Genomic DNA, 19,124 nt, shown 5'->3' with positions numbered 1-19,124 from the left:
AAAGAAAGTTGCGTTCGTTCACCATTAGGCTGAAGCCTGCGAAGCTGGACTAGAGCCGCAGGTCCTTCAAGAATGGCTGAAGGAATTGGACGGTAGGGAGGAGGACGCTTTAAACGACGTGCTCCGTAAGGTGGTTCAGAAGTGGACGCAGAACTGCGTGGACGTGGACGCCCTGCAGCGAAGGGTCGTACGTGCCGAGGAAACATGCAGGATCCTCGGCAAAAAGGTTTCGGCTCTCCAGACGCAGCTACAGCAGCTGCAATGGGAGAAGTTGAACAATTATAACCTGGAGGGCCGTGAGAAGATGACGGGGCTCGGCACGAAGCAGTCTCCAAAGATGTCCTCGAACGCCGAGGACGAGGGCATTAGCTCGTCCGAGAGATCGAGCAGCCCGGAGAACACGAAGCATCAGTCGCGGGCGAATCATCAGAAAATCAATTCGTCTCCGGATAACGATCAGGAGACGACGATAGATGACGTGATCGAGGAACTGAGGATTATCGTGAAGGACGCGGAAGAGGAGATCGATGAAAAGAACCACGAGCAGAATCGAATAGATCGTGCCGATCAAGATTTCTCGAATGGCAACCTCCATAGAAATAACTCGAAGATGTCGTTGAACCATTCGGAGACTTACATTTACGAGAAAGTGTTGAAAAGAGATCACCAAACGGATAACAAGATTACCAAGTCCAACGCGGGTTCAAATGTCTCTCAGAGTATGGTCAAAGGGGAACAGGTAACGTATTTTGGTAACGATCGAGATTACAGTGCAGATTCTTGTGGTGGCAGGAAAGCAAACTCGGAAACGCGCAGAGTTTCCAAGTCGTCGGTGGAAGGTAGCGTGAAGATCGTCGTAAAGGGGCCGGATGTCGAAGAAGCGATCGTCCCGACTATTTTACATCCTCAACCACCTAGAAGATCACCGCCTTGCCTCTCTGCTATTATGGCGGTGAGGCATTGCGACTTCATCGACCAGGAAGAGGTGTACAATTCTCACGACGAGGACATCGAAGAGGAAACCCTTGGTGACGGTAGTGACTCTCTTCTCAGCGCCTCCCGATTGAAGTACAACGGTAAAGGTCAGGCTTACGAGGAACAGATCGGGAATCCCGACGTTGATCACTTTCAAAAGCAATCGAATAATAGAAAGGAGACGGAGAACGAGACCGATGGCAAGCTGAAGAAGAGTTTCGGCGATGTTCGACGCTTTAGCGAGAACGAGATAAAAGAGAAGAAAACGATCAGGAATTACGAGACGTCTTACAACGCGAAGAACAGGACATCGAACGAGACGAAATCGAACAGGCAGACGGAGGGGTTTTCTCAGAGACACAGCTCCAAGTTCAGAAGCGAAGTGGAAAAGAGGAAACTCCTTCGTCGCTCGTCGAGTCACGATTACCTGGAGTCGAACACTTCCAGTCCGCGATCGAAAAGATCGAACAGAAGCAGAGTAGAGAGTCACATAAGGAAATTCGAGAGCCTGAATTCCTTCGACGAGCATCGAAGTCTTCAGAGTTACGGAAGACCCGGAAGCTCGGAAAATCTGAGCAAGCAGGAGCACCTGTTCGGCGAAGAGAATTTGAAAAACAGGATGCGTAGATCCGAGTCGTTCCACCACGTGTCTCACATCGCCAAGAAGGACCAGTGTTCCACGCAAGGAGGGAGCGACAGCGGTTTGTTCTACATCACGGACTTTAATCTCGAACCGCTGATGACGCGAAGATCAGGATCCAGCGAAGCCCCAAAGTCTCCCAGCCTGCTAACCAAATCTTTGGACAGAATCGACGAAGGTCTGGACTCGCTGGTCGATATCGTAATTACGGAAGAGAAGAATCAATGGAATTCGAGCAAGTATCGAACAAAAACGAGGAAGTCTCAGGACGAGAGGACCCTTGTTAGGTCGAAATCGAGCAGACTGGAAAACTCTAAAAGCTGCATAGAATTGGGTTCGAAAGGTAGGAAGGAAGAATCGAAGAGCATACATTTGAAGAATGACGAATTTTATTCTGGACACGTGAATAATAAGCAGCTGAGAAGCGACGAGCTGTACGAAGAGCAGAAAAATTCCAAATGGAATGAGCCGAGCTCCATCCGGAAGAATAACGAAATGGATTTCGACTGCACTCCGACGATTCTGACTAAAAATGGTATAAGACACAATTCGTTTTGTCAAAACGAGAATATGGCCAATAGATTCTCAAATAAATCGGTGGATTCGGGAATTTTCGCTGGACGAACTTACGATACGTTTGGACTTGGAAAGACCCGCTTTAATGCGGGGAAATATTCTGGAAACCAGCAGATTAAAGAGAACCCGATCGGAAGAAGAAATACAACCTCATCCGCTGTTGGAAATCGTGGAAAAGTCACTGACGTTGTTTCAGGACTTTACTAGAATTAATATTTACGTATTTCTGTTGTACGTCTCTTAATTTTGATCATATGTTCACGGTTAATGAGATATTGTACCATATATTGAAATATACTCGTGTACAGATTTAAATTTTAAGACTAAGGAATTTTCTTGAGCAATCTTCTTTTAATCTTCTTTCAGATAGTTCGTATCTCTTTTAATGTGTTCGATGCAACATCAAAAATAATATGAAACGATTAAGTTTACAATAACCACCAACATGTGTGTACGTTTGCTATATGAAAATAAGAATTTTGGTGATGGATTAACTTTACACTATTTTTACTGAAATGTGCAATATAATCATATTTTATATACAAGTATATACATATATGTCTGTAATTACATTGTGTTGAAAAAGACTGTAATTTATATACGCTTAAATATGCGTGTACATAAAACTATTAAAATAATTTACGATGAAAACAAAAATAAACAAAATTACACGACTAATTGTTACATGGAAGAGGATGCAGTATTGAATAATTTCATTATTATTATATCTGAAAGATTTATTTATTATTTCTCTCTCTCTATCTTTCTCTCTCTTTCTCGCGCGCGCTCTCTCTCTCTCTTTCAATAAATAATAACGAATAAATAATTATGTAATATTATTTATTTTTTAGCAGTGTAACAAATGTAAAAACAAGAAATGCAATAACATGTTTCATTCATGTATACAAAGATATATGTATATATATATGTATATTTACATTATTAATCGTATGTTTTAATTATGTATTACTTTAAACATAATTCAATAATACTGAAAATTTTCGAATAAAGTACTACAGAACGTGCTCCTACTTTAATCAAGTGCGAGAAATTAAAATATTCAGTCAACACAGTAAGTATTAATAAAAAAAAAAACTTTCATGAGACATCGAGACAGATCGAAAATGTCTGCCGTTTTTTAACTAGCCGTGGCATGCAACAATGTGGTGGTAACTTCATTAAGTTCATGGCATGAACGATTATTTCGATGAACGATTTCAGGACTACTAAGCATCAGAGGTTCGTTTGATTTATCACGCGTTATTTCCAAAAGTTGTTGTGATGTTTTATCTAAAAATAAAAAATAATTATAGTTTATTTCTATTGAATTAAACATATTTTGATTACCTTGATGTGTCGATAATAAATATGATAATTCGTCCTGAGTAGATATGTACTGAAATTCTTCTTCGCAGGCTCCTTTAAGTACAGCGATAACATCCGATCGTGGATTATAAAAATATAAACCTTGTTTTCGATTGTTAAATTCGTGTATCAATGTTGCTATTCCCTATTACAGAAGAAAATTGTTAGGATATATATCGCGTACACCGTTACTTCTTTAAAATATTCAGGGCACATTTTTCGTCATCCGGCAGCTCTATTATTATTTAAGACTTAATTGTCCGAATATTTACCTTTGCAGCAGTAAAATCGGCCCCTAAGATATATCTACAATCAACTACAACTGGAATTTGACTAGAACCTTGTTTTATACCAGCATTACCAACTGACTTTTTAATAAAGTCAATAGCAGGAAAGTAAAGGCTGTTTCCTGGTGTAACTAAGAGATAGTCAGCCCCAGAGATGGTCTAAAAAGTGCAGCATTCATATACAATAACACGAGGTTAAATGTTTTTTTCTGTCTGATCTTTCATTCATTACTCACTGTACATTTGTCAATATGTATTGTAGGTCGTGCAGAAGGATACAATAGGAATATAAGATTCGTTCCTACACCCAATAAAATTCCATACTCAACTCCAATAATCAAACAGAACAAAAATGTAACAAGCATCGGGATCAAGTCTTTTTTGCTTGTTTTCCATATAAGTTTTACAACTTGATACTCAATCATATATATTACTGCACAGATAATGACTGCGGATAAGGAAGCTGAAAAGATAATATATATTTAGATACATCATTATGTAAAATATGAATGAAATGACAAAGAGATTGCATACCCTTTGGTATAAAATAAAAATATGGTGTCAGTAAAGTTACTGCCAGCAATATTAATATTCCAGTGTACAAACCAGCCATCGGTGTTTTTACACCACTGGCATGATTTACTGCAGACCTACTGAAAGAGCCAGTAACCGGCATTGCACTTGCACAGGACCCAAGAACATTACAAATTCCTAAAGTAATTAGTTCTTGAGTAGCATCTACTTTGCCACCATTCGCAAATGCTTTTGCTATTGCTACATTTCCAAGAACTCCGATTATAGGTACCAGTGCTATAGATGCCCCCAATTCTGAGCACATTTCAGTGAAACTTAACGTATGGTTTTTTACTTGTGTTGAGAAAGGTGGTAAACCAAAAGGTGGAAGACCAGACCTAACGGGGCCAGTAAGAATGAATGGAGAACCAGATTCTGTAGAGTTCAGTTTGTAAGCAATACCAGAACAAACAATAACAATGACAGCATTTCTAGCTGTTGATATCAACCATATCATTTTCATAAGTATCTTCTGATATCTATTCGGTTTTTCATTATTTGAACGTAACTTGATATCTTTCATTTTCTAAAAAAAATAATATATTTTATTTCTATAATTAATTAGATATTTAACTGGTAGAAACAAGGTAGTATAGATTTTTATATTACCCTAAATAATAACAAGATAGCGATACAGGAGAAACTCATCCCAGTATCCCATAAACTAGTTTTATGAATATTTTGTAGCACTTTTGTCAGAGTATCTAGAAACCCTTGAGAAGAGATTTTTAATCCTAAAAGTCCTTTTAATTGAGAAACTACAATTATAACAGATGTAGCGGAGGTGAAGCCAACCGTGACTGGTATGGAAATGAAGTCTATAAGCACTCCTATAAGACAAGACAGTTTAAAAGTAATTCCAAATTGAACCATTTAGAGGAAATTTGACTTGATAATATTTGTTACCTAACCGTAGGAAGGCCATCAGTATTTGCAAGCAACCGCACAAAAAAGCTAACAGTATTGCAAAATCTGCATTTCTACCCTGCACATATTCATGAGTCATCAGTGCCATAAGAGCAGTGGGCCCAATTGTGATATCCTTGCATGAACCAAATACTATATATACCATAGCTCCCATAAACGCAGAATAGAGACCATACTATCGAATGTACATATTTCGTTAATTCGAATATTCATAAAGTGGTGTTATACGAATTTCTTGTCGAAAAATTGTTCACCTGAGGTTCTAAGCCAGCTAAAGTGGCATAAGCAAGGCCTTGCGGCATGACGGTAAGGCCGACGGTGATGCCGGCGATAGCATCGTTAAAAAAATATTCAGAATTATATGTCGGCAACCATCCAATAATAGGTATTCGTTTCCTAAGAAATTTACTAAATTGTCCGCCTTTCGAGTTCCATTTCTTTTTATTTATCGCGTCGAGGGCCATTATAAATGAAGTACCTTCGACTGAACAGAAGATTCGAAAATAGTTATTCCGAACTGGTTAGACGTAACATTTTCCAATGATTTTCTTTCTCAAAAAAAAAAAAAAAAAAGCGCGTTATTTTACCTGTGAAAGTTGATACTTTCACCGAAGCGCAACTTCTCACGCGCACTTATTTATTTCAGATGGTCACCGTGCTATCATGTGTCGCGATATCGTAATTCAAGAGGAAAGGACTCCAATTCAAATTTACGCTGTTCACATTTCACGATATAGTGAGAAACTGAAAGAAATCGAAGGCCTTACGGTTGCTTATATACCCAGATACAGAGCGAAAATTATCTCACGCCTGGCGGAGGAAAAATCGTTGCTAGCCTTCATACTTTTTGTGCATATCGCCGCCAACAATACTAATTCTTAATGAATCTAAAGTAAGTGAATAATCTCAATGGTTTAAAGAAATGCGATAATGTTAAGGCTGCATAAAAATAAATTTATCAGTAACGACGTAAAAATTACATATATATATTACAGTGGCAGAGTAATCGTTAAAAAAGAAAGTTATAAATCGAAAATAATATTACAAACGCGTTTTTATTTTACTACAAAAGTATTCCATTCTTTTCTGGCGCATCTATATTTTTATAGTAATAACTATAAGGATCAGACGACACGTTACGGTTAAAAAATATTTTAACAGTTATGTCAATTAATTGCCCAACGACTGCATAACAGACTAGATAAATACGCATACTATTTAATCAACGTTCAAAGCTACAATTCAAGGTCCACTCTTTTTTAAGTGGTTCGCGTATCATTGATCATTTCGACTCTTGTAATATATTATTTCACAACGTGCCGTTCGACACGACCGGCTTTATTAAAGGGCCATAACTACTTGACCCTTTCCATCGTCGTCCGTGTTGCGAGTATGCAGAGGCGTTAAAAATTGTTACATGGCCGTACGAATGAAGTTTTTACACTTACGATTAACGAGCAATAAACTTCAAGTGTTATAATTTAATTTCAACACGGTCGTTGGGCAGGAAATGCATAAGAATTAAGTAGTACAAGTACGGTGACGTGCGGGTACCTACTTTCGTTCAAGCGCAAAGGACATACCATCAGTTATTATAAAAGGACTTCATGGTTTATGCGTGTAATCTTTCTCACGGAAATATTGATCACGGAACGAGTATAACCTATTGCTGCCTGCCATCTAGCACGATATCCTGCCCTTTGATATTAAATCGTGCGTGTCTACGAACGATGGAACCAACGATGCTACTTCATCGTTGCACCAACCAGAACAATGCTGTCGACGGACACCCCGGACACGATCTCACTATAAACTGAACGCAGGGAATCGGCATCTCGTTTGAGATGGTCAAGTGAAAGTGCAGTTCACGCGTTTGTCAATAGGGGGATCGGATTTTTGCCGCAGTCGGTAATTTAGGTCGAACGAGTTAGGGCTGTTGTTCCGTCGGGCGGCACCAATAAATCTCCAATGTTTCGAAATGTACATAAAGAGGTGTGATGTTTGGATTTCGAAAATCCGCCGTTGTCCCAAAACGATCGATCTTCTTCACGACAAACGATTATTGTCGATCGATTCACGAGACGTTGCGCTATTCTGAGTTCTGCACGGCGAAGGGGACACGTGAAAAGTATATTTTTCTCATTCAATTTCGAATAGTTTTCTTTCGTTTGCATTTGCGCATTCCCCTGTTCATCAGTGTTATGGCGTCTTTTACGGTGGTCGGATGTTCTTTCTAATCTCCGTAAATGAAATAGAGGGGAAACATTTGCTGCGAGAAGTCGTGGTCTAACGTTTCGATTGCCATCGGATAATTGAGTACACGGTAACTGGACAATTTCCGATCCTAGTTGAAAATCGTCGGCGAGTTTCGAGATTAAACCGTCGACGAGAACGTCGTACTCGCACGGTGTCAATTACGTCGTAAATATTCGTCAGAACTATTCCCCAGTTTCGTGTCGATTAAATATAGAACGCGTTTGATACGAATCCATAGAGCAGAGCGGTCGTTATTCTTTTCCGTACCTCGAGTCGTTGGGAATATAATCTAGGAACTTTGGTCTGTAGTTACCTCGAGCAATTAGACAAATCATTTCATTGTACAATTTTTTTTTTTGTACGATTCCGTTAGTTTCTGTTCTGGAAAAAAAACCAGTTGTTCGTTGGTTACACCACTCGATATTCCTGTATTATTCGATAATTTTCCGCTGATTATGTATGTAGTAACGAGTATTGAAATATTATTTCTTTCTAGCAACTATACATTTGGTTTTCCGTTATTAAATTTGTAATAGGCAAAATGGATACCACTGATACAAAGTTAAAAAGAACATCTGACGTAGAGCAAATGGCTTTAATCGGCAAGATGCACAATTTGCAGTGGTTAAAAAGTAATTCTCAGTTGCCAAGCCAGTACGTTTGTATCTATTTGATATATTTTTGTTCGTTCAGTTCATTCTGGTTTTATATCGTTTCACATTATTATACGTCCTGTTCATCGTCGATATTATAATAAACTGTAATGTACCTAAAGGAATTTTTTAGAAGCATAGTTAATCGATGTTATACGTATACAGAATTGTATTATTAAATACGGTTATTGTATCTTTTGTGATGCAGTGATTATAATGTTTAATGTTTTCCGCGCATATAAAGAAATATTTAGAATTAATGTGCGAGATGTGCGCCTAATACTTTGCGCTCACTTTTATATTGCAGCACAAAAACGTTACCAGATAAGAAAGAAGTGACAGATGATACGTTAGAAAGTAAAATAAACGAAGGGACAAATGAGAAACAAGAAATTGATTCAACTGACAATGTTTCGAATAGTCCTGCATTAGATACAATTGATTCAGTTTTAAACAAAAACATATATGAGGATGATAATATCGTAAATAAAGATACGCATCAAACGTCTTTAAACACTGTTGATTTACCTGAAAAAAGTATGGAGACAGTTTGGAATGACGATGTGGATGCAACCGATACATTGTATTCAAGTCCTACACCTGTAGTTGTGCAAAAGTTGGACGACCAAGAGATGATCAGTATGTCTCTGGCGGAGAATATTGTTACAGTTCAATTGAAACAATTTAGGCTCGACGAAAATGAAAAGGATACATCTGAAGAATTACATAATGAAGCCGATAACGAATGGTATGTAACATGGTAATTCACGTGCTTGTGCAGCTATCTTATAACAATATATATTTATGTACTATAATTGTTTCGCATGACCAGGAATAATATTCATCATAATATGTCTGACCTGTCAAAGTCAGATAACGATATAAACAATCAAGTAAGTTCAAAGCAATGTCACGACAACAATAATAATAATGCAAAATCTAAAAGTCAATCGCCAGTGGAAACAAAAAAATGTGTACAAAAGACAACCGCTAAACTTAGTACTAAAAAAGCAAGCGATCAGAAAATTAAGAAATCGGGAGGTAAGGGTTATGTTTGGGACTTGATTCTAATACTGAAAATAGTCCCCTGTGGTACGTGTATATGAAAAATGTTTTTCTGCTTACAGGGAGCTCTTTAAAAGAGTCTTGCACTCCTTTAAAACAGGACTCTAAATCTAACGATGTTTTAGTGAATTTAAGTAATGAAGATACTGTAACTTCAACTTCTAACAGATTCAGACTGTTCAGAACAACTGATTCAAAACAGATAGTAGGAATGACTTCTAGAATGTTTATTGATATTTATGATAAAGACAATGCATCTAATAAAAATGTAACTATGGGTAAGGGGACACGAACGAAGGAGCAACAGTTTTTTAAGCAACAGTTTTCTACATTTCATGATAGCGGCAATAAGAGTAGATCATCTACAGAAGGATTAGAGGAAAAAACTAAATCTGTTACAACAAAATTGAAACCGATTAAGAGTGAAACAGACAGAAAAAGTAATGAAATAGTAGACGATATAAGAAAGTGTCATAAGTTTCAAGCAATGCGTACTCAATCTCATAATGTTCAATACAATAGAAATAAACCACTAATAAAATCACAACAGCGGTATTCAAAAAATGCCATCAAGTCAGAGGAAGATGGTTTCACTCATAATTCATCTGGTCTTAATAACAATAATAATAATATTAATAATAATAATAATAGTATGTCTAACTCAACTGAAAACGTATCAAAGAGGAAATATGAAAGTCAACAATCTGTAATAACTAAGCAAATTAGCGATACACAATCCAACCAGAATACTTCAGGAAAAAATATAAAGAATTCAAATGTTCCTGGTTACAGTATAAGTGAAAAAAATTCGACAAAATCAAGCTCTGTCCCGTGTAAACGAAATTATCATAATGTATCTAATGCAAGGAACAGCACTGAAAGAAATTTTAAAGATGATCAAGCGTATACGCAGAAATTTAGGAAAGATTCTAATATTTATAGGAGATCTTCAGGTATTCTTCAGACGTTCTTTAGAGATTCAAACGGAAAAGCCAAAACGGACGACCACAAAAAGAATGTTACTGATAATAACTTAACAAAAGATTATAGAGTAAGTCATAGTCCAGTAGATTCAAAAGTGCGTTCTGAATCTGAAGGCTCAAAAGTAACTGTATATCCACCTAAGACGAGTAATGGTGCTAGTAATACAAACAAGACTGATACATTAGAATCGATTACTGTAAATAATGTACAGTCTGTAAAGTCATTAAAACCTTTTCCGAGTAGTACCAAAGATTTCACAAGTATAAATACATCTACTCATACACCACAAGAATCACAGGTTCTGCAAGCTTCTTGTAACGAAACGGAAGTACAATTTGTAAAGACTGAGCAAGAAGATATTAGTAATAATAATAATAATAGCAATAATAAAATGAGTGCTAGTAATTCAGAAACTAAATCGGTCAAATTTTCGGACAACGTTCAAGAGTTCAATGTGGCACATCATTCTATAACACCGTACTCTGATAATTTCGCGCATCAAAACAAGCTGTCAGCAAGTTCGTTTTATTCCGATTTACAAATTGCATCGAACGCAAGTAATGCTCAACAAATGGAAAATCATCAAAACGTACAAAATAAGAATTATTTCGATAATAATAATGCTCAATATAGTAATACGGCTATCACCGTTCAAAATAACGAACGAGATTTACATCTAATGGACATGGTACATCAAAAATCAGAACAAACATCGCACGTATTGTCTCCACAAGCTGGCTTATCGCATAACAATTGCAATTCAGCTATACCCATGGGAAATGCCTATCAAAATATGTCCAACATCTATTTAAATCAGTATAATAATGCACAAACTATACCAAGGAAAACCGCTGACAGTACGATTATCACTGAAAATGTATTAATTCCAAGTACCTCTTCTTACACCGTAGACAACCAGAACGTTGTACAAAGTGACGCTTCTAATAATATTTTGATGCATAATACTCAAACGTCAGTTCTACCACCGCCAGGTTTTCACAATCATCCTATAGCTACACAACAGAATCAATGGAACATGTCAGTTCCAAATATGGTTCTTTTTGGAAACATGATAAATCCCGCGCATCCTTTGAACGTACCAGTGCAAAACTTTAGGCACGTGTGCAACATGGATTACAACAACGTGCAACAAACCGGTTATCTGCAGCATCCATTTTTCTTCGTTCCACCGTTGTGCATGCAAAACTGGAATCCATTATTACAGTATCCACCGCCATTATTTCAAAATTCAGCGCACACAGATTGTAACACCTATCCTAATCATGTACTACCAGCGAACAATCCTCTGCCGGACACTGTCAACTGTCCTGTGCCGACGTCTCTGCAGAACAACCCGTACAAACATTTCCAGCAGATGCAACCTTTGGAAAATACCTCAAACTTCTCTGTTCCTGTAAAACTTGACAATTACATAGGGAATATGCAGAACTGCAAGCCGAACATCGGCAGAATGAAGGATAACAATATGGACGCACACATGCGAGCTAATCAGTATCGGGCTCCAGTGCCAAATGAGTATCAAAACTGTTCCCAAGATACTACTCAAGTCATGATACCGTTTTCGTATGCAGTCACGATGGATTCTATCGCAAGAGTTGGCCCCTCGAACATGCACGTGCAAATGAACCAGAAGTACACGCCACGCGCTCAACCTACTGCCAGTTATCCACGAACAGCGGAGTGTCCCATTTTCCATAGCAATTCGGACCCCAACAATAGGAAGGATGATGTATCGAAAAGTGATACTGAATGCGTACCGCCTATAATATCACCAAAGGAATGCATGTACTACGGGGTTAATTATCCGCGAAAGACTGATAACATTCAGAATCCATCAGTACGACCAGATATGAAATCTGTACCTTACGTGCACTCTAATATTAACACGCAACACTATGCTCCTCAGTATCAAAGGAACGCAGCTTATTACGCGCCATCGAAAGAGCTTTCATCTAGGGTAAACGTAAGGCGCGGTTTACGCAAAACGATGGATCAGTAAACTTGGGGAAACAGCGAACAGCAGTGCCCATACACGTTTAGATATATTTCTTGTTTTTCGATAGATGACTGCAGTTAACTGGTACAAAAAAAAAAGAAAAAAAATGGTTGCACATTTATCTTACGAATTTTCATCTGTTTTTATCATCGTTATCTTTATATATATATATATGTACATGTATGTATAACGTAAAAGTCAGAATTTTTTAAAAATTAATCTAGATACAATATCGCGTACATACATCGTGCTAGATGTCTTGCATTATTAGAGGATAGTTTTCAGAGTTGTAAAGCTTTAAAAGAAATTTATATGATACTGCCATTTGTCGAAAATATTACACGATAGTTCGTTTCGTTCCCTATTGTAACTGTGTGAAAGTAGCAAATCTATTTTCTAGATTTCTTTCAGATATTTATATCCACATTATTAATAGGCATAATTGATGTTACTCGTTACTTGGATTCTATGTACTTTTCAAACAATAATCAACTGGCTTGTTTCGAGATATTTCGCGTCGTGTAATTAAACGTGGGATGGCAATTGCAAATTCGCGAGAGAAATACTTTTTCTTTTTTTTTTTTTTTAAGTTCCTATCATCGAAAGTATTACGACAATTTAGCATTTAGTTCGCGTTAAAATGAGTTGTTCGTTTCTTTTCCAGTTAAATTCAATTTCGTGATTCGTACACGTAAAACGTTAAAATACCTCTGTTATAATACCTCTGATTGGTGACAATGTTAAATAATTTAATTTTCTTCACTCAAGGCTAGTACATGATTTCCTTTACTTCTTTAGTTCGTTTTGTATGATTTGGAGACAAAGAATTTTATATAAGGTATATATTCGAGCGTAACAATTTATTTTTGTTTAAATATTACTTATATTGTTAAGAAATATCATATAGTTTATTTTTCGAGGACTTACAAGTTTTTACAAAATAAAACGTAAATTTGCCATATTTGGTAGATGTTATATATATATATACTAATATAAAATCTTTCGACATATTCTGATATGCATTTATAATCACAGTATTATTCTTTCATCTGTATTACGAAATGCACGTGTCGGTAGAGACTTTTTGAAATAGAAGAAAAAGCAAGTAATTTCTTATGAACAATATATATATACATATATAATATATCATATTGCTGGTCGATCCGTATATCTTTATAAAAAGTTACAAAACTGTACGAATTATTCATACAATTCATATATACATCGTAAACATGCGTTAATGTTCATTACTATTTTATACGATACCGTTGATAGTCTTACAAAACTCAATTTCTAATATATATGTATATATATATATATGTGTGTATATATATGTATATATATATTAAAAAAAAGAAATGAAAAAAAAACAAAAAAGAGTAAAGAAATCTGTAGGAATTCCTCTAAATATTTTTTCTAACATCCAATTGTATCGATATCTTTTGCTAATTTCTATTCTCTAAATTTTTCGTTTTCTTTCAGAGTTTCGTACACGTAAGTTCAACCCTTATAGCACTAGCAGCTTTCCCATGCGTAAGGTCTGTTACTTCTGCACCAGTTTCTTCAGCTGTTCTGCTCGTATTTAATTCCTTCAGAGTAGCCACGAGTTCGGCGTCGTTATTGACTACTTCAATCTTTTCCTCGGATAGCGATTGTAAACTGCGCAAGATTTCTTTAGAAGGTCGTAGCATTATCAAGCAATGATCCTTTTCTTTGAAATCTCTCATCACCATGTTCAATCCCTGTAAATGTTAAAGATCGAAGAGTTCGAACGGAAATGTGTTCAAATCCGCCCTAGATCTTACATCTTCGAGCGATTGTTGAGCAATCGAGTTATATTTTTTCTTCGTTACCTCGATAGTGCTAAACCACCACTGTACTAATCCTTCTAACTACATAATAATATCTTTTTGCAGTAAATGAGAAAAATAAAAAATACGAAAAAAAAAAAGAAACGAGATAAGACTCGAAGAAGTAAAATCCAGGTCAAATTCGAAGTCTTCTATTTAAGATTTATTATTCGTACTTGCACCGCAGTGAAATCAATTTTATCGATGTGCTTGCAGTCTAGAACGACGATTTTCGAGTTCTTGAACGTTTTCAGTAATTTAGACGGATCATTCTCTAAGTTCTCTAGAAGGTATATCCTCAGATAGTCCACCGCTGGGAAAAGCAATCCTGCGCTGGGACGCACGAGGATGTAACTTAACGTAGGAGTCTGCGGTGATATAAAGGGATATTTTTAAAACAGGAAAAAGAAAAAAAGAAAAAAAAAATAGCACTCTCTATCAGTCTTCGTCAATCATTGTTATGTACTTACATTTCTGTATTCGATATATATTGTCGGCCTGGCGTTGAAATAAATTAATATTGCCAGATCAATCGCCACTCCTATTAAAATTCCTAACTCAACACCAGCGAACAAACATGCGAAGAAGGTTGTAAGAGTTGGAATCAGATCTCGTTCTGGAACCATGTTTCTGAATTAAATTATCTGAAATTTAGCTAGTACATTTAACTAACATTCTTCGCACGGATTTTCCACGAAGCAGAGATATCTTATGGATGTTAAAACAATATACTACATTATTATGTACTCGTCTAATATCGCTATAGGAAGCAGCCAATTATATTTAAAATGAAATAAATTTGTTTTGCAGGAAGCAACTAAACATACTACGAGCAAAAGATTGAATCTATGACATGGATGTGTCTTGTTCATATTCAGTCATATATAGAGAAGGCATCATTGGACATTTTCATATCTAATTTACTAGTTAATGAGAAATATTAAGATTTAAATGATTTTCTTGAGAAATTACAGAAAAAATGTTCAGTAGTGTCGCCTGAAAATAATTGTGACCTCAATTTTTAATCCGACCAAATATTTGTTAAAATTGAATGCTCGATTAACTTTCGTTCGAAATGTTTTCGCATCCTGCGCGGCAAATTATCAAGTGACAACTCTGTGCATTTAAAAGTTGAACACGTGCAGACGAAGAAAAGACGTGAAATACACGCTTTTAAAATGTCCTGGATAAGCTGACTAGGTTACATAAAAATTCAATTGCGGTTTCTTTTTTATCAGGTTAATCCTTTCGTGACGATTGTTTATATTCTACTCACTGCTGCATCTCCAAATCGGCAGTATAATTTTCACCTCGACCATAAATATTACCGCGCAAATTATCACAGAACTCAGGGTCGCTCTTGGGATGTAATAGAAGTACGGTGTTAGCAGGCTCAGTGCGAGAATGACAAGTATACCTGCGACAGAGATTCAATTTGCATCTTGTCGGTCTTTTTAAGCCGGATCACGTTTTCTTCGCGATCGTGGTAACTGATCGATGATATTACCTGTGTAGATACCACCCAAGGGTGTCCTCACGCCGGACGCGTTGTTCACGGCGCTCCTCGAAAAGGAACCAGTGACTGGTATGGAATGGAAAAAGGAACCAACGATGTTGCACAAACCCAGCGTTAACATTTCCTGAGTAGCATCGAGTGACTTCCCTCGTGCTTTCGACAAACAATTAATTAGCGTTCGAGAGACAAACGTCGAGGGCAAAGAGTAGATCCTGTAAGGAAACTTACAGAACGCCTTGGCGATGGCTACGTTGCCGATGATGGAGATCAATGGAACGACCACGATACCGGTCCCTAGATTCTTACACATGTCTAGAAAAGTTTCGGTGTGATTGCCAGTGTTTATTGAAAATGGCGGCGGTGCGAGTTTGGGCAGTCCCGCTTCGATGTGACCTGTAAGAAGAAAAGGTATCCCGCCTTGATTCTCATATATGTACGACGCCACCGCGCATAAAACCACTAGAAGAGCATTTCTGCTAGTCGCCAGGAACCAGAACGATTTTGCTAAAATTTGACTCGAGACCTTGACGTCTTTCAGTTTCTGGAACGAGAAGAAAACATTAAACTAGACGTATATCGCCAGCTAACTTTTCCCGTTAGTTCTCTATTCTATTTCTTTTACATATATATATGTATTCACAGCGTGTAAGAACTAGTTTTGCTTGCGATAAAATCCGTGGTGAATTACCTTCAGGGTCAACAGAATTAGAATGCAGCAGCAAGACAAGATCAGGTCAGGGATCCTGGTCTGGTTGATGTTGTTGACTAGCTCCCTCCAAATCTCGATGAAACTCTCCCCGTGCGTTTGCAAACCCAGCAAACCCTTGATTTGGCTACAGGCGATAATGAGACTAGCTGCTGACGTGAACCCAGTAACGACTGGCACGGAAACGAAGTCGACCAGGAATCCCAATCGGAGGATTCCAAAGATGACTGTAACGCATCCTGACAAGAAGCACAGGAGTATAGCGTATTCGGGAATACCTCTGGAACACCAGCGAAATGAATGAACAACCGTGCAACGTTGGAACTTGTAGAATTTAGATTGAAGAAAAATAAGTTTAAGAATACGATAAAATCTACTGAAAGGAACACCCTCGAACGCTAATCGTTCATACAATAGAGGAGATTGTAAAATGATTAGGATGGATAATTTCTTAGGTTGACTAATCTGAGCCAAGTACTCGCGCTTTTATCATAATGCAAGAATTGCCATATGAAAGCATCCCTTGTATCATTTTCAATTTATACATAATTATTTGAATGAAATGAAATTGAAATGAAGAGAAAGTCTCACGGTGCGAATCCTGATGGATTAATACAATTCGAAGAGAATCAACGTGTACGAGTCTGTGCATAGAATACTTGAGAACTGTTCACCCTTTTCGAACACTCTTTCAACCGCTATTAAATCATATAAGGAACAGCGGCAATTGCTCGTCTTTCTGCATCGCAAATTCAATTACCGGGTCGTCTATTGACGGGTGCAAGTTCTGCGAACTTGAGCATGAACGAGGACGTGTATAGGGCCTTACCTCGCGTACGTGTACGTCAGCAACGAGATCAACGCGGTTGGACCAATATTGACTTCTCGACAGGTACCAAAAATTATGTAAACGAAACTGCCAGCGAACGCGCTGTAAAGACCATATTGCGGCGGCAAACCTGCCAGTCCAGCGTACGCGATCGCCTGCAATCATATTTACGCGCCAAACGCGAAAACTCGTCGAAATGAAATTCAATTAACGTCGTACCGTATTCGACGATACGTTTCACTCGAATAAAAAAAAAAAATCATGAGCCTTGGAAAGTACCTGTGGTATCAGGGTCAGGCCAACCGTCAGTCCAGCAACTAGGTCACCCAGCGCGTCGCTCATCCTGTACAGGGGTAACCATTTTAAAACGGGTACCCTGCTCTTGAGCAGTTTTTTTAAATTGAACACGGTCATGTCAGCGGAATTGCGTCCCAGCTTCCTGTTCACCAGTTCACCGTATACTCCGTGCTTAAGAACTGAATACTTCACAGCACATCGTGCTAATTGGAAGGCCAGAACGTTCTCCGGTCATTCGTGGCAGACGAATAAATTTCAGTGAAACAGGAACATTGATTTCACGTTCGATCGATTGTTACTCGTACTCGATCGGCAGTGTCCTCTTATTATGCAACCGGTGTTGCCTCATTAGCCGAACGCGTACGTCGTCTCAATTCATTGCCAGTCAAACGAGCCGGCAATTAACGGACGTTTCAGTGACAATAAAATTAATTAATGTTTTCGAATTTGTTTCTCACAGGGAGGCACCAGTTCCGAGTCACCTGATTACTGGCCACGTGAAAACGTTTTGAACGCACGTGATTCCTCTGTTCCTTCGTTAACGAACTATTCAAACTTGCTGCGCCTTCTTGGAAGTGATATTTTCATACGTTCGACACGTCAGAAACGCGGTAATAATGGTACTATGTTTATTGTATCAGATACTTCGATGTTTCACATTACAACGGCGCGAACGTACGCCGCTAATTTTTATATTTCAATTTCACTTCAAATAATCGGTTGTTCGATGTTATTGTTTATCACAGATCGATGCTTTTGGCGCCGCTCGACGGACACACGGTGCTCGTTCGACGAAAATGTTCCTCGAGCAGGAGGAGCCTTGCGATTGATGCATCGTCCCGTTTCTCTTCTACACACTGATTAAATCTACAGCTGATTCACACGTGCCTGCCGCTCCCACCACTTTGGGCAACCTGCTGATACGTCCACCAGGATACAAACGCATGCGTCCGGCCCTCCTTCGAATGGTCGCTGGGTTCGCCAGACGTAGATTACCAGCAATCGACCGAACAAATCGATCTCTTTTTACGTCCTAGTATCCGGATTTTGAGCAATTCTTCCACTTCCGTTAGCGTAGTTTCAAAATTTCCAAAAGGCTTTCGATTGATTTTTACACGATTTGCCTTTTACATTGTCACATGGCTGTCTAATGGGATATTTTGTAGAATTAATAAGAGAATAATAGTGGTAAATATAATAAAATCTTCAACTCTTGGATCAACCTAACTTTCACGTACGGATACGTATCAAACAAATCACGATACGCATTTCTTAACAAAAGGCATTTTTAATTTTTCCTTTTGATAGCTGAGTACACATATCTCGTTTATCCGTTCTAGGAAGAATCGCTACTGTCGGTTTTCCGAAAGTCTTCTGCTCAAGTAGCTCCTACAATTAAAATGTATTATCATTTTTTGTCATTAGCGATACAGTGGCGTTGAATAGATCTGAAGAAAAATTGATTTTATCTAATCGTTGACGCGAGTATTCTATTGAGTCTTCGTAAACAACGAAGCAACAGGTTGCTATCGCTGTAACTGTCAAGCGACTGCTCGCTTGTTCTTATCCATAACAAAATTAACGATTTGCATGGCAAATAGTAACAAC

The 19,124-nt window shown here is 37.8% G+C and overlaps 4 protein-coding genes across 6 annotated transcripts in view; 2 read left to right on the top strand and 2 right to left on the bottom strand.

The window, feature by feature from the left end:
* The window catches only part of Mwh (multiple wing hairs), a 43,863-nt gene extending 41,362 nt beyond the window's left edge, over positions 1-2,501 (top strand). The window contains exon 6 of the mRNA XM_076896746.1: positions 29-2,501. Within this exon, the coding sequence (XP_076752861.1) occupies positions 29-2,398 (2,370 nt within the window). The 3' untranslated portion in view covers positions 2,399-2,501. The remainder of the gene's footprint in view (positions 1-28) is intronic.
* A 541-nt stretch (positions 2,502-3,042) lies between these two features.
* Positions 3,043-6,952, bottom strand: LOC143424488 (sodium-independent sulfate anion transporter). Of its 2 annotated transcripts, none has more exons than XM_076896556.1 (9): positions 6,902-6,952; positions 5,598-5,827; positions 5,323-5,518; positions 5,026-5,246; positions 4,378-4,942; positions 4,080-4,306; positions 3,829-4,002; positions 3,539-3,701; positions 3,043-3,481 (listed from the first exon to the last, which is right to left on the bottom strand). In XM_076896556.1, the coding sequence occupies exons 1-9, from the start codon at positions 6,927-6,929 to the stop codon at positions 3,330-3,332; spliced, it is 1,956 nt and encodes a 651-aa protein (XP_076752671.1). In that variant the 5' UTR covers positions 6,930-6,952; the 3' UTR covers positions 3,043-3,329. The 2 variants fall into 2 exon arrangements, with proteins under 2 accessions (XP_076752671.1, XP_076752672.1); XM_076896557.1 differs by lacking the exon at positions 6,902-6,952 and adding an exon at positions 5,931-6,217.
* Positions 6,953-7,311: 359 nt separating this feature from the next.
* Positions 7,312-13,632, top strand: LOC143424185 (uncharacterized). Of its 2 annotated transcripts, XM_076896092.1 has the most exons (5): positions 7,312-7,335; positions 8,136-8,253; positions 8,560-9,000; positions 9,085-9,293; positions 9,380-13,632. In XM_076896092.1, exons 2-5 carry the CDS (start codon positions 8,141-8,143, stop codon positions 12,319-12,321), a joined length of 3,705 nt encoding a protein of 1,234 aa, XP_076752207.1. In that variant the 5' UTR covers positions 7,312-7,335; positions 8,136-8,140; the 3' UTR covers positions 12,322-13,632. The 2 variants fall into 2 exon arrangements, with proteins under 2 accessions (XP_076752207.1, XP_076752206.1); XM_076896091.1 differs by lacking the exon at positions 7,312-7,335 and having other exon boundaries at positions 8,099-8,253.
* Positions 13,162-17,666, bottom strand: LOC143424186 (sodium-independent sulfate anion transporter). The gene is made up of 9 exons (XM_076896093.1): positions 17,499-17,666; positions 17,220-17,374; positions 16,373-16,670; positions 15,913-16,225; positions 15,676-15,837; positions 15,445-15,585; positions 14,639-14,784; positions 14,345-14,536; positions 13,162-14,060 (listed from the first exon to the last, which is right to left on the bottom strand). Exons 1-9 carry the CDS (start codon positions 17,631-17,633, stop codon positions 13,797-13,799), a joined length of 1,806 nt encoding a protein of 601 aa, XP_076752208.1. The 5' UTR covers positions 17,634-17,666; the 3' UTR covers positions 13,162-13,796.
* Between the last annotated feature and the right edge of the window lie 1,458 nt (positions 17,667-19,124).

This window comes from Xylocopa sonorina, chromosome 6 (assembly GCF_050948175.1).
Source record: "Xylocopa sonorina isolate GNS202 chromosome 6, iyXylSono1_principal, whole genome shotgun sequence".
In the NCBI taxonomy this organism is placed as follows: domain Eukaryota; kingdom Metazoa; phylum Arthropoda; class Insecta; order Hymenoptera; family Apidae; genus Xylocopa; species Xylocopa sonorina.
This window is presented reverse-complemented; position numbering and strand designations above follow the sequence as displayed.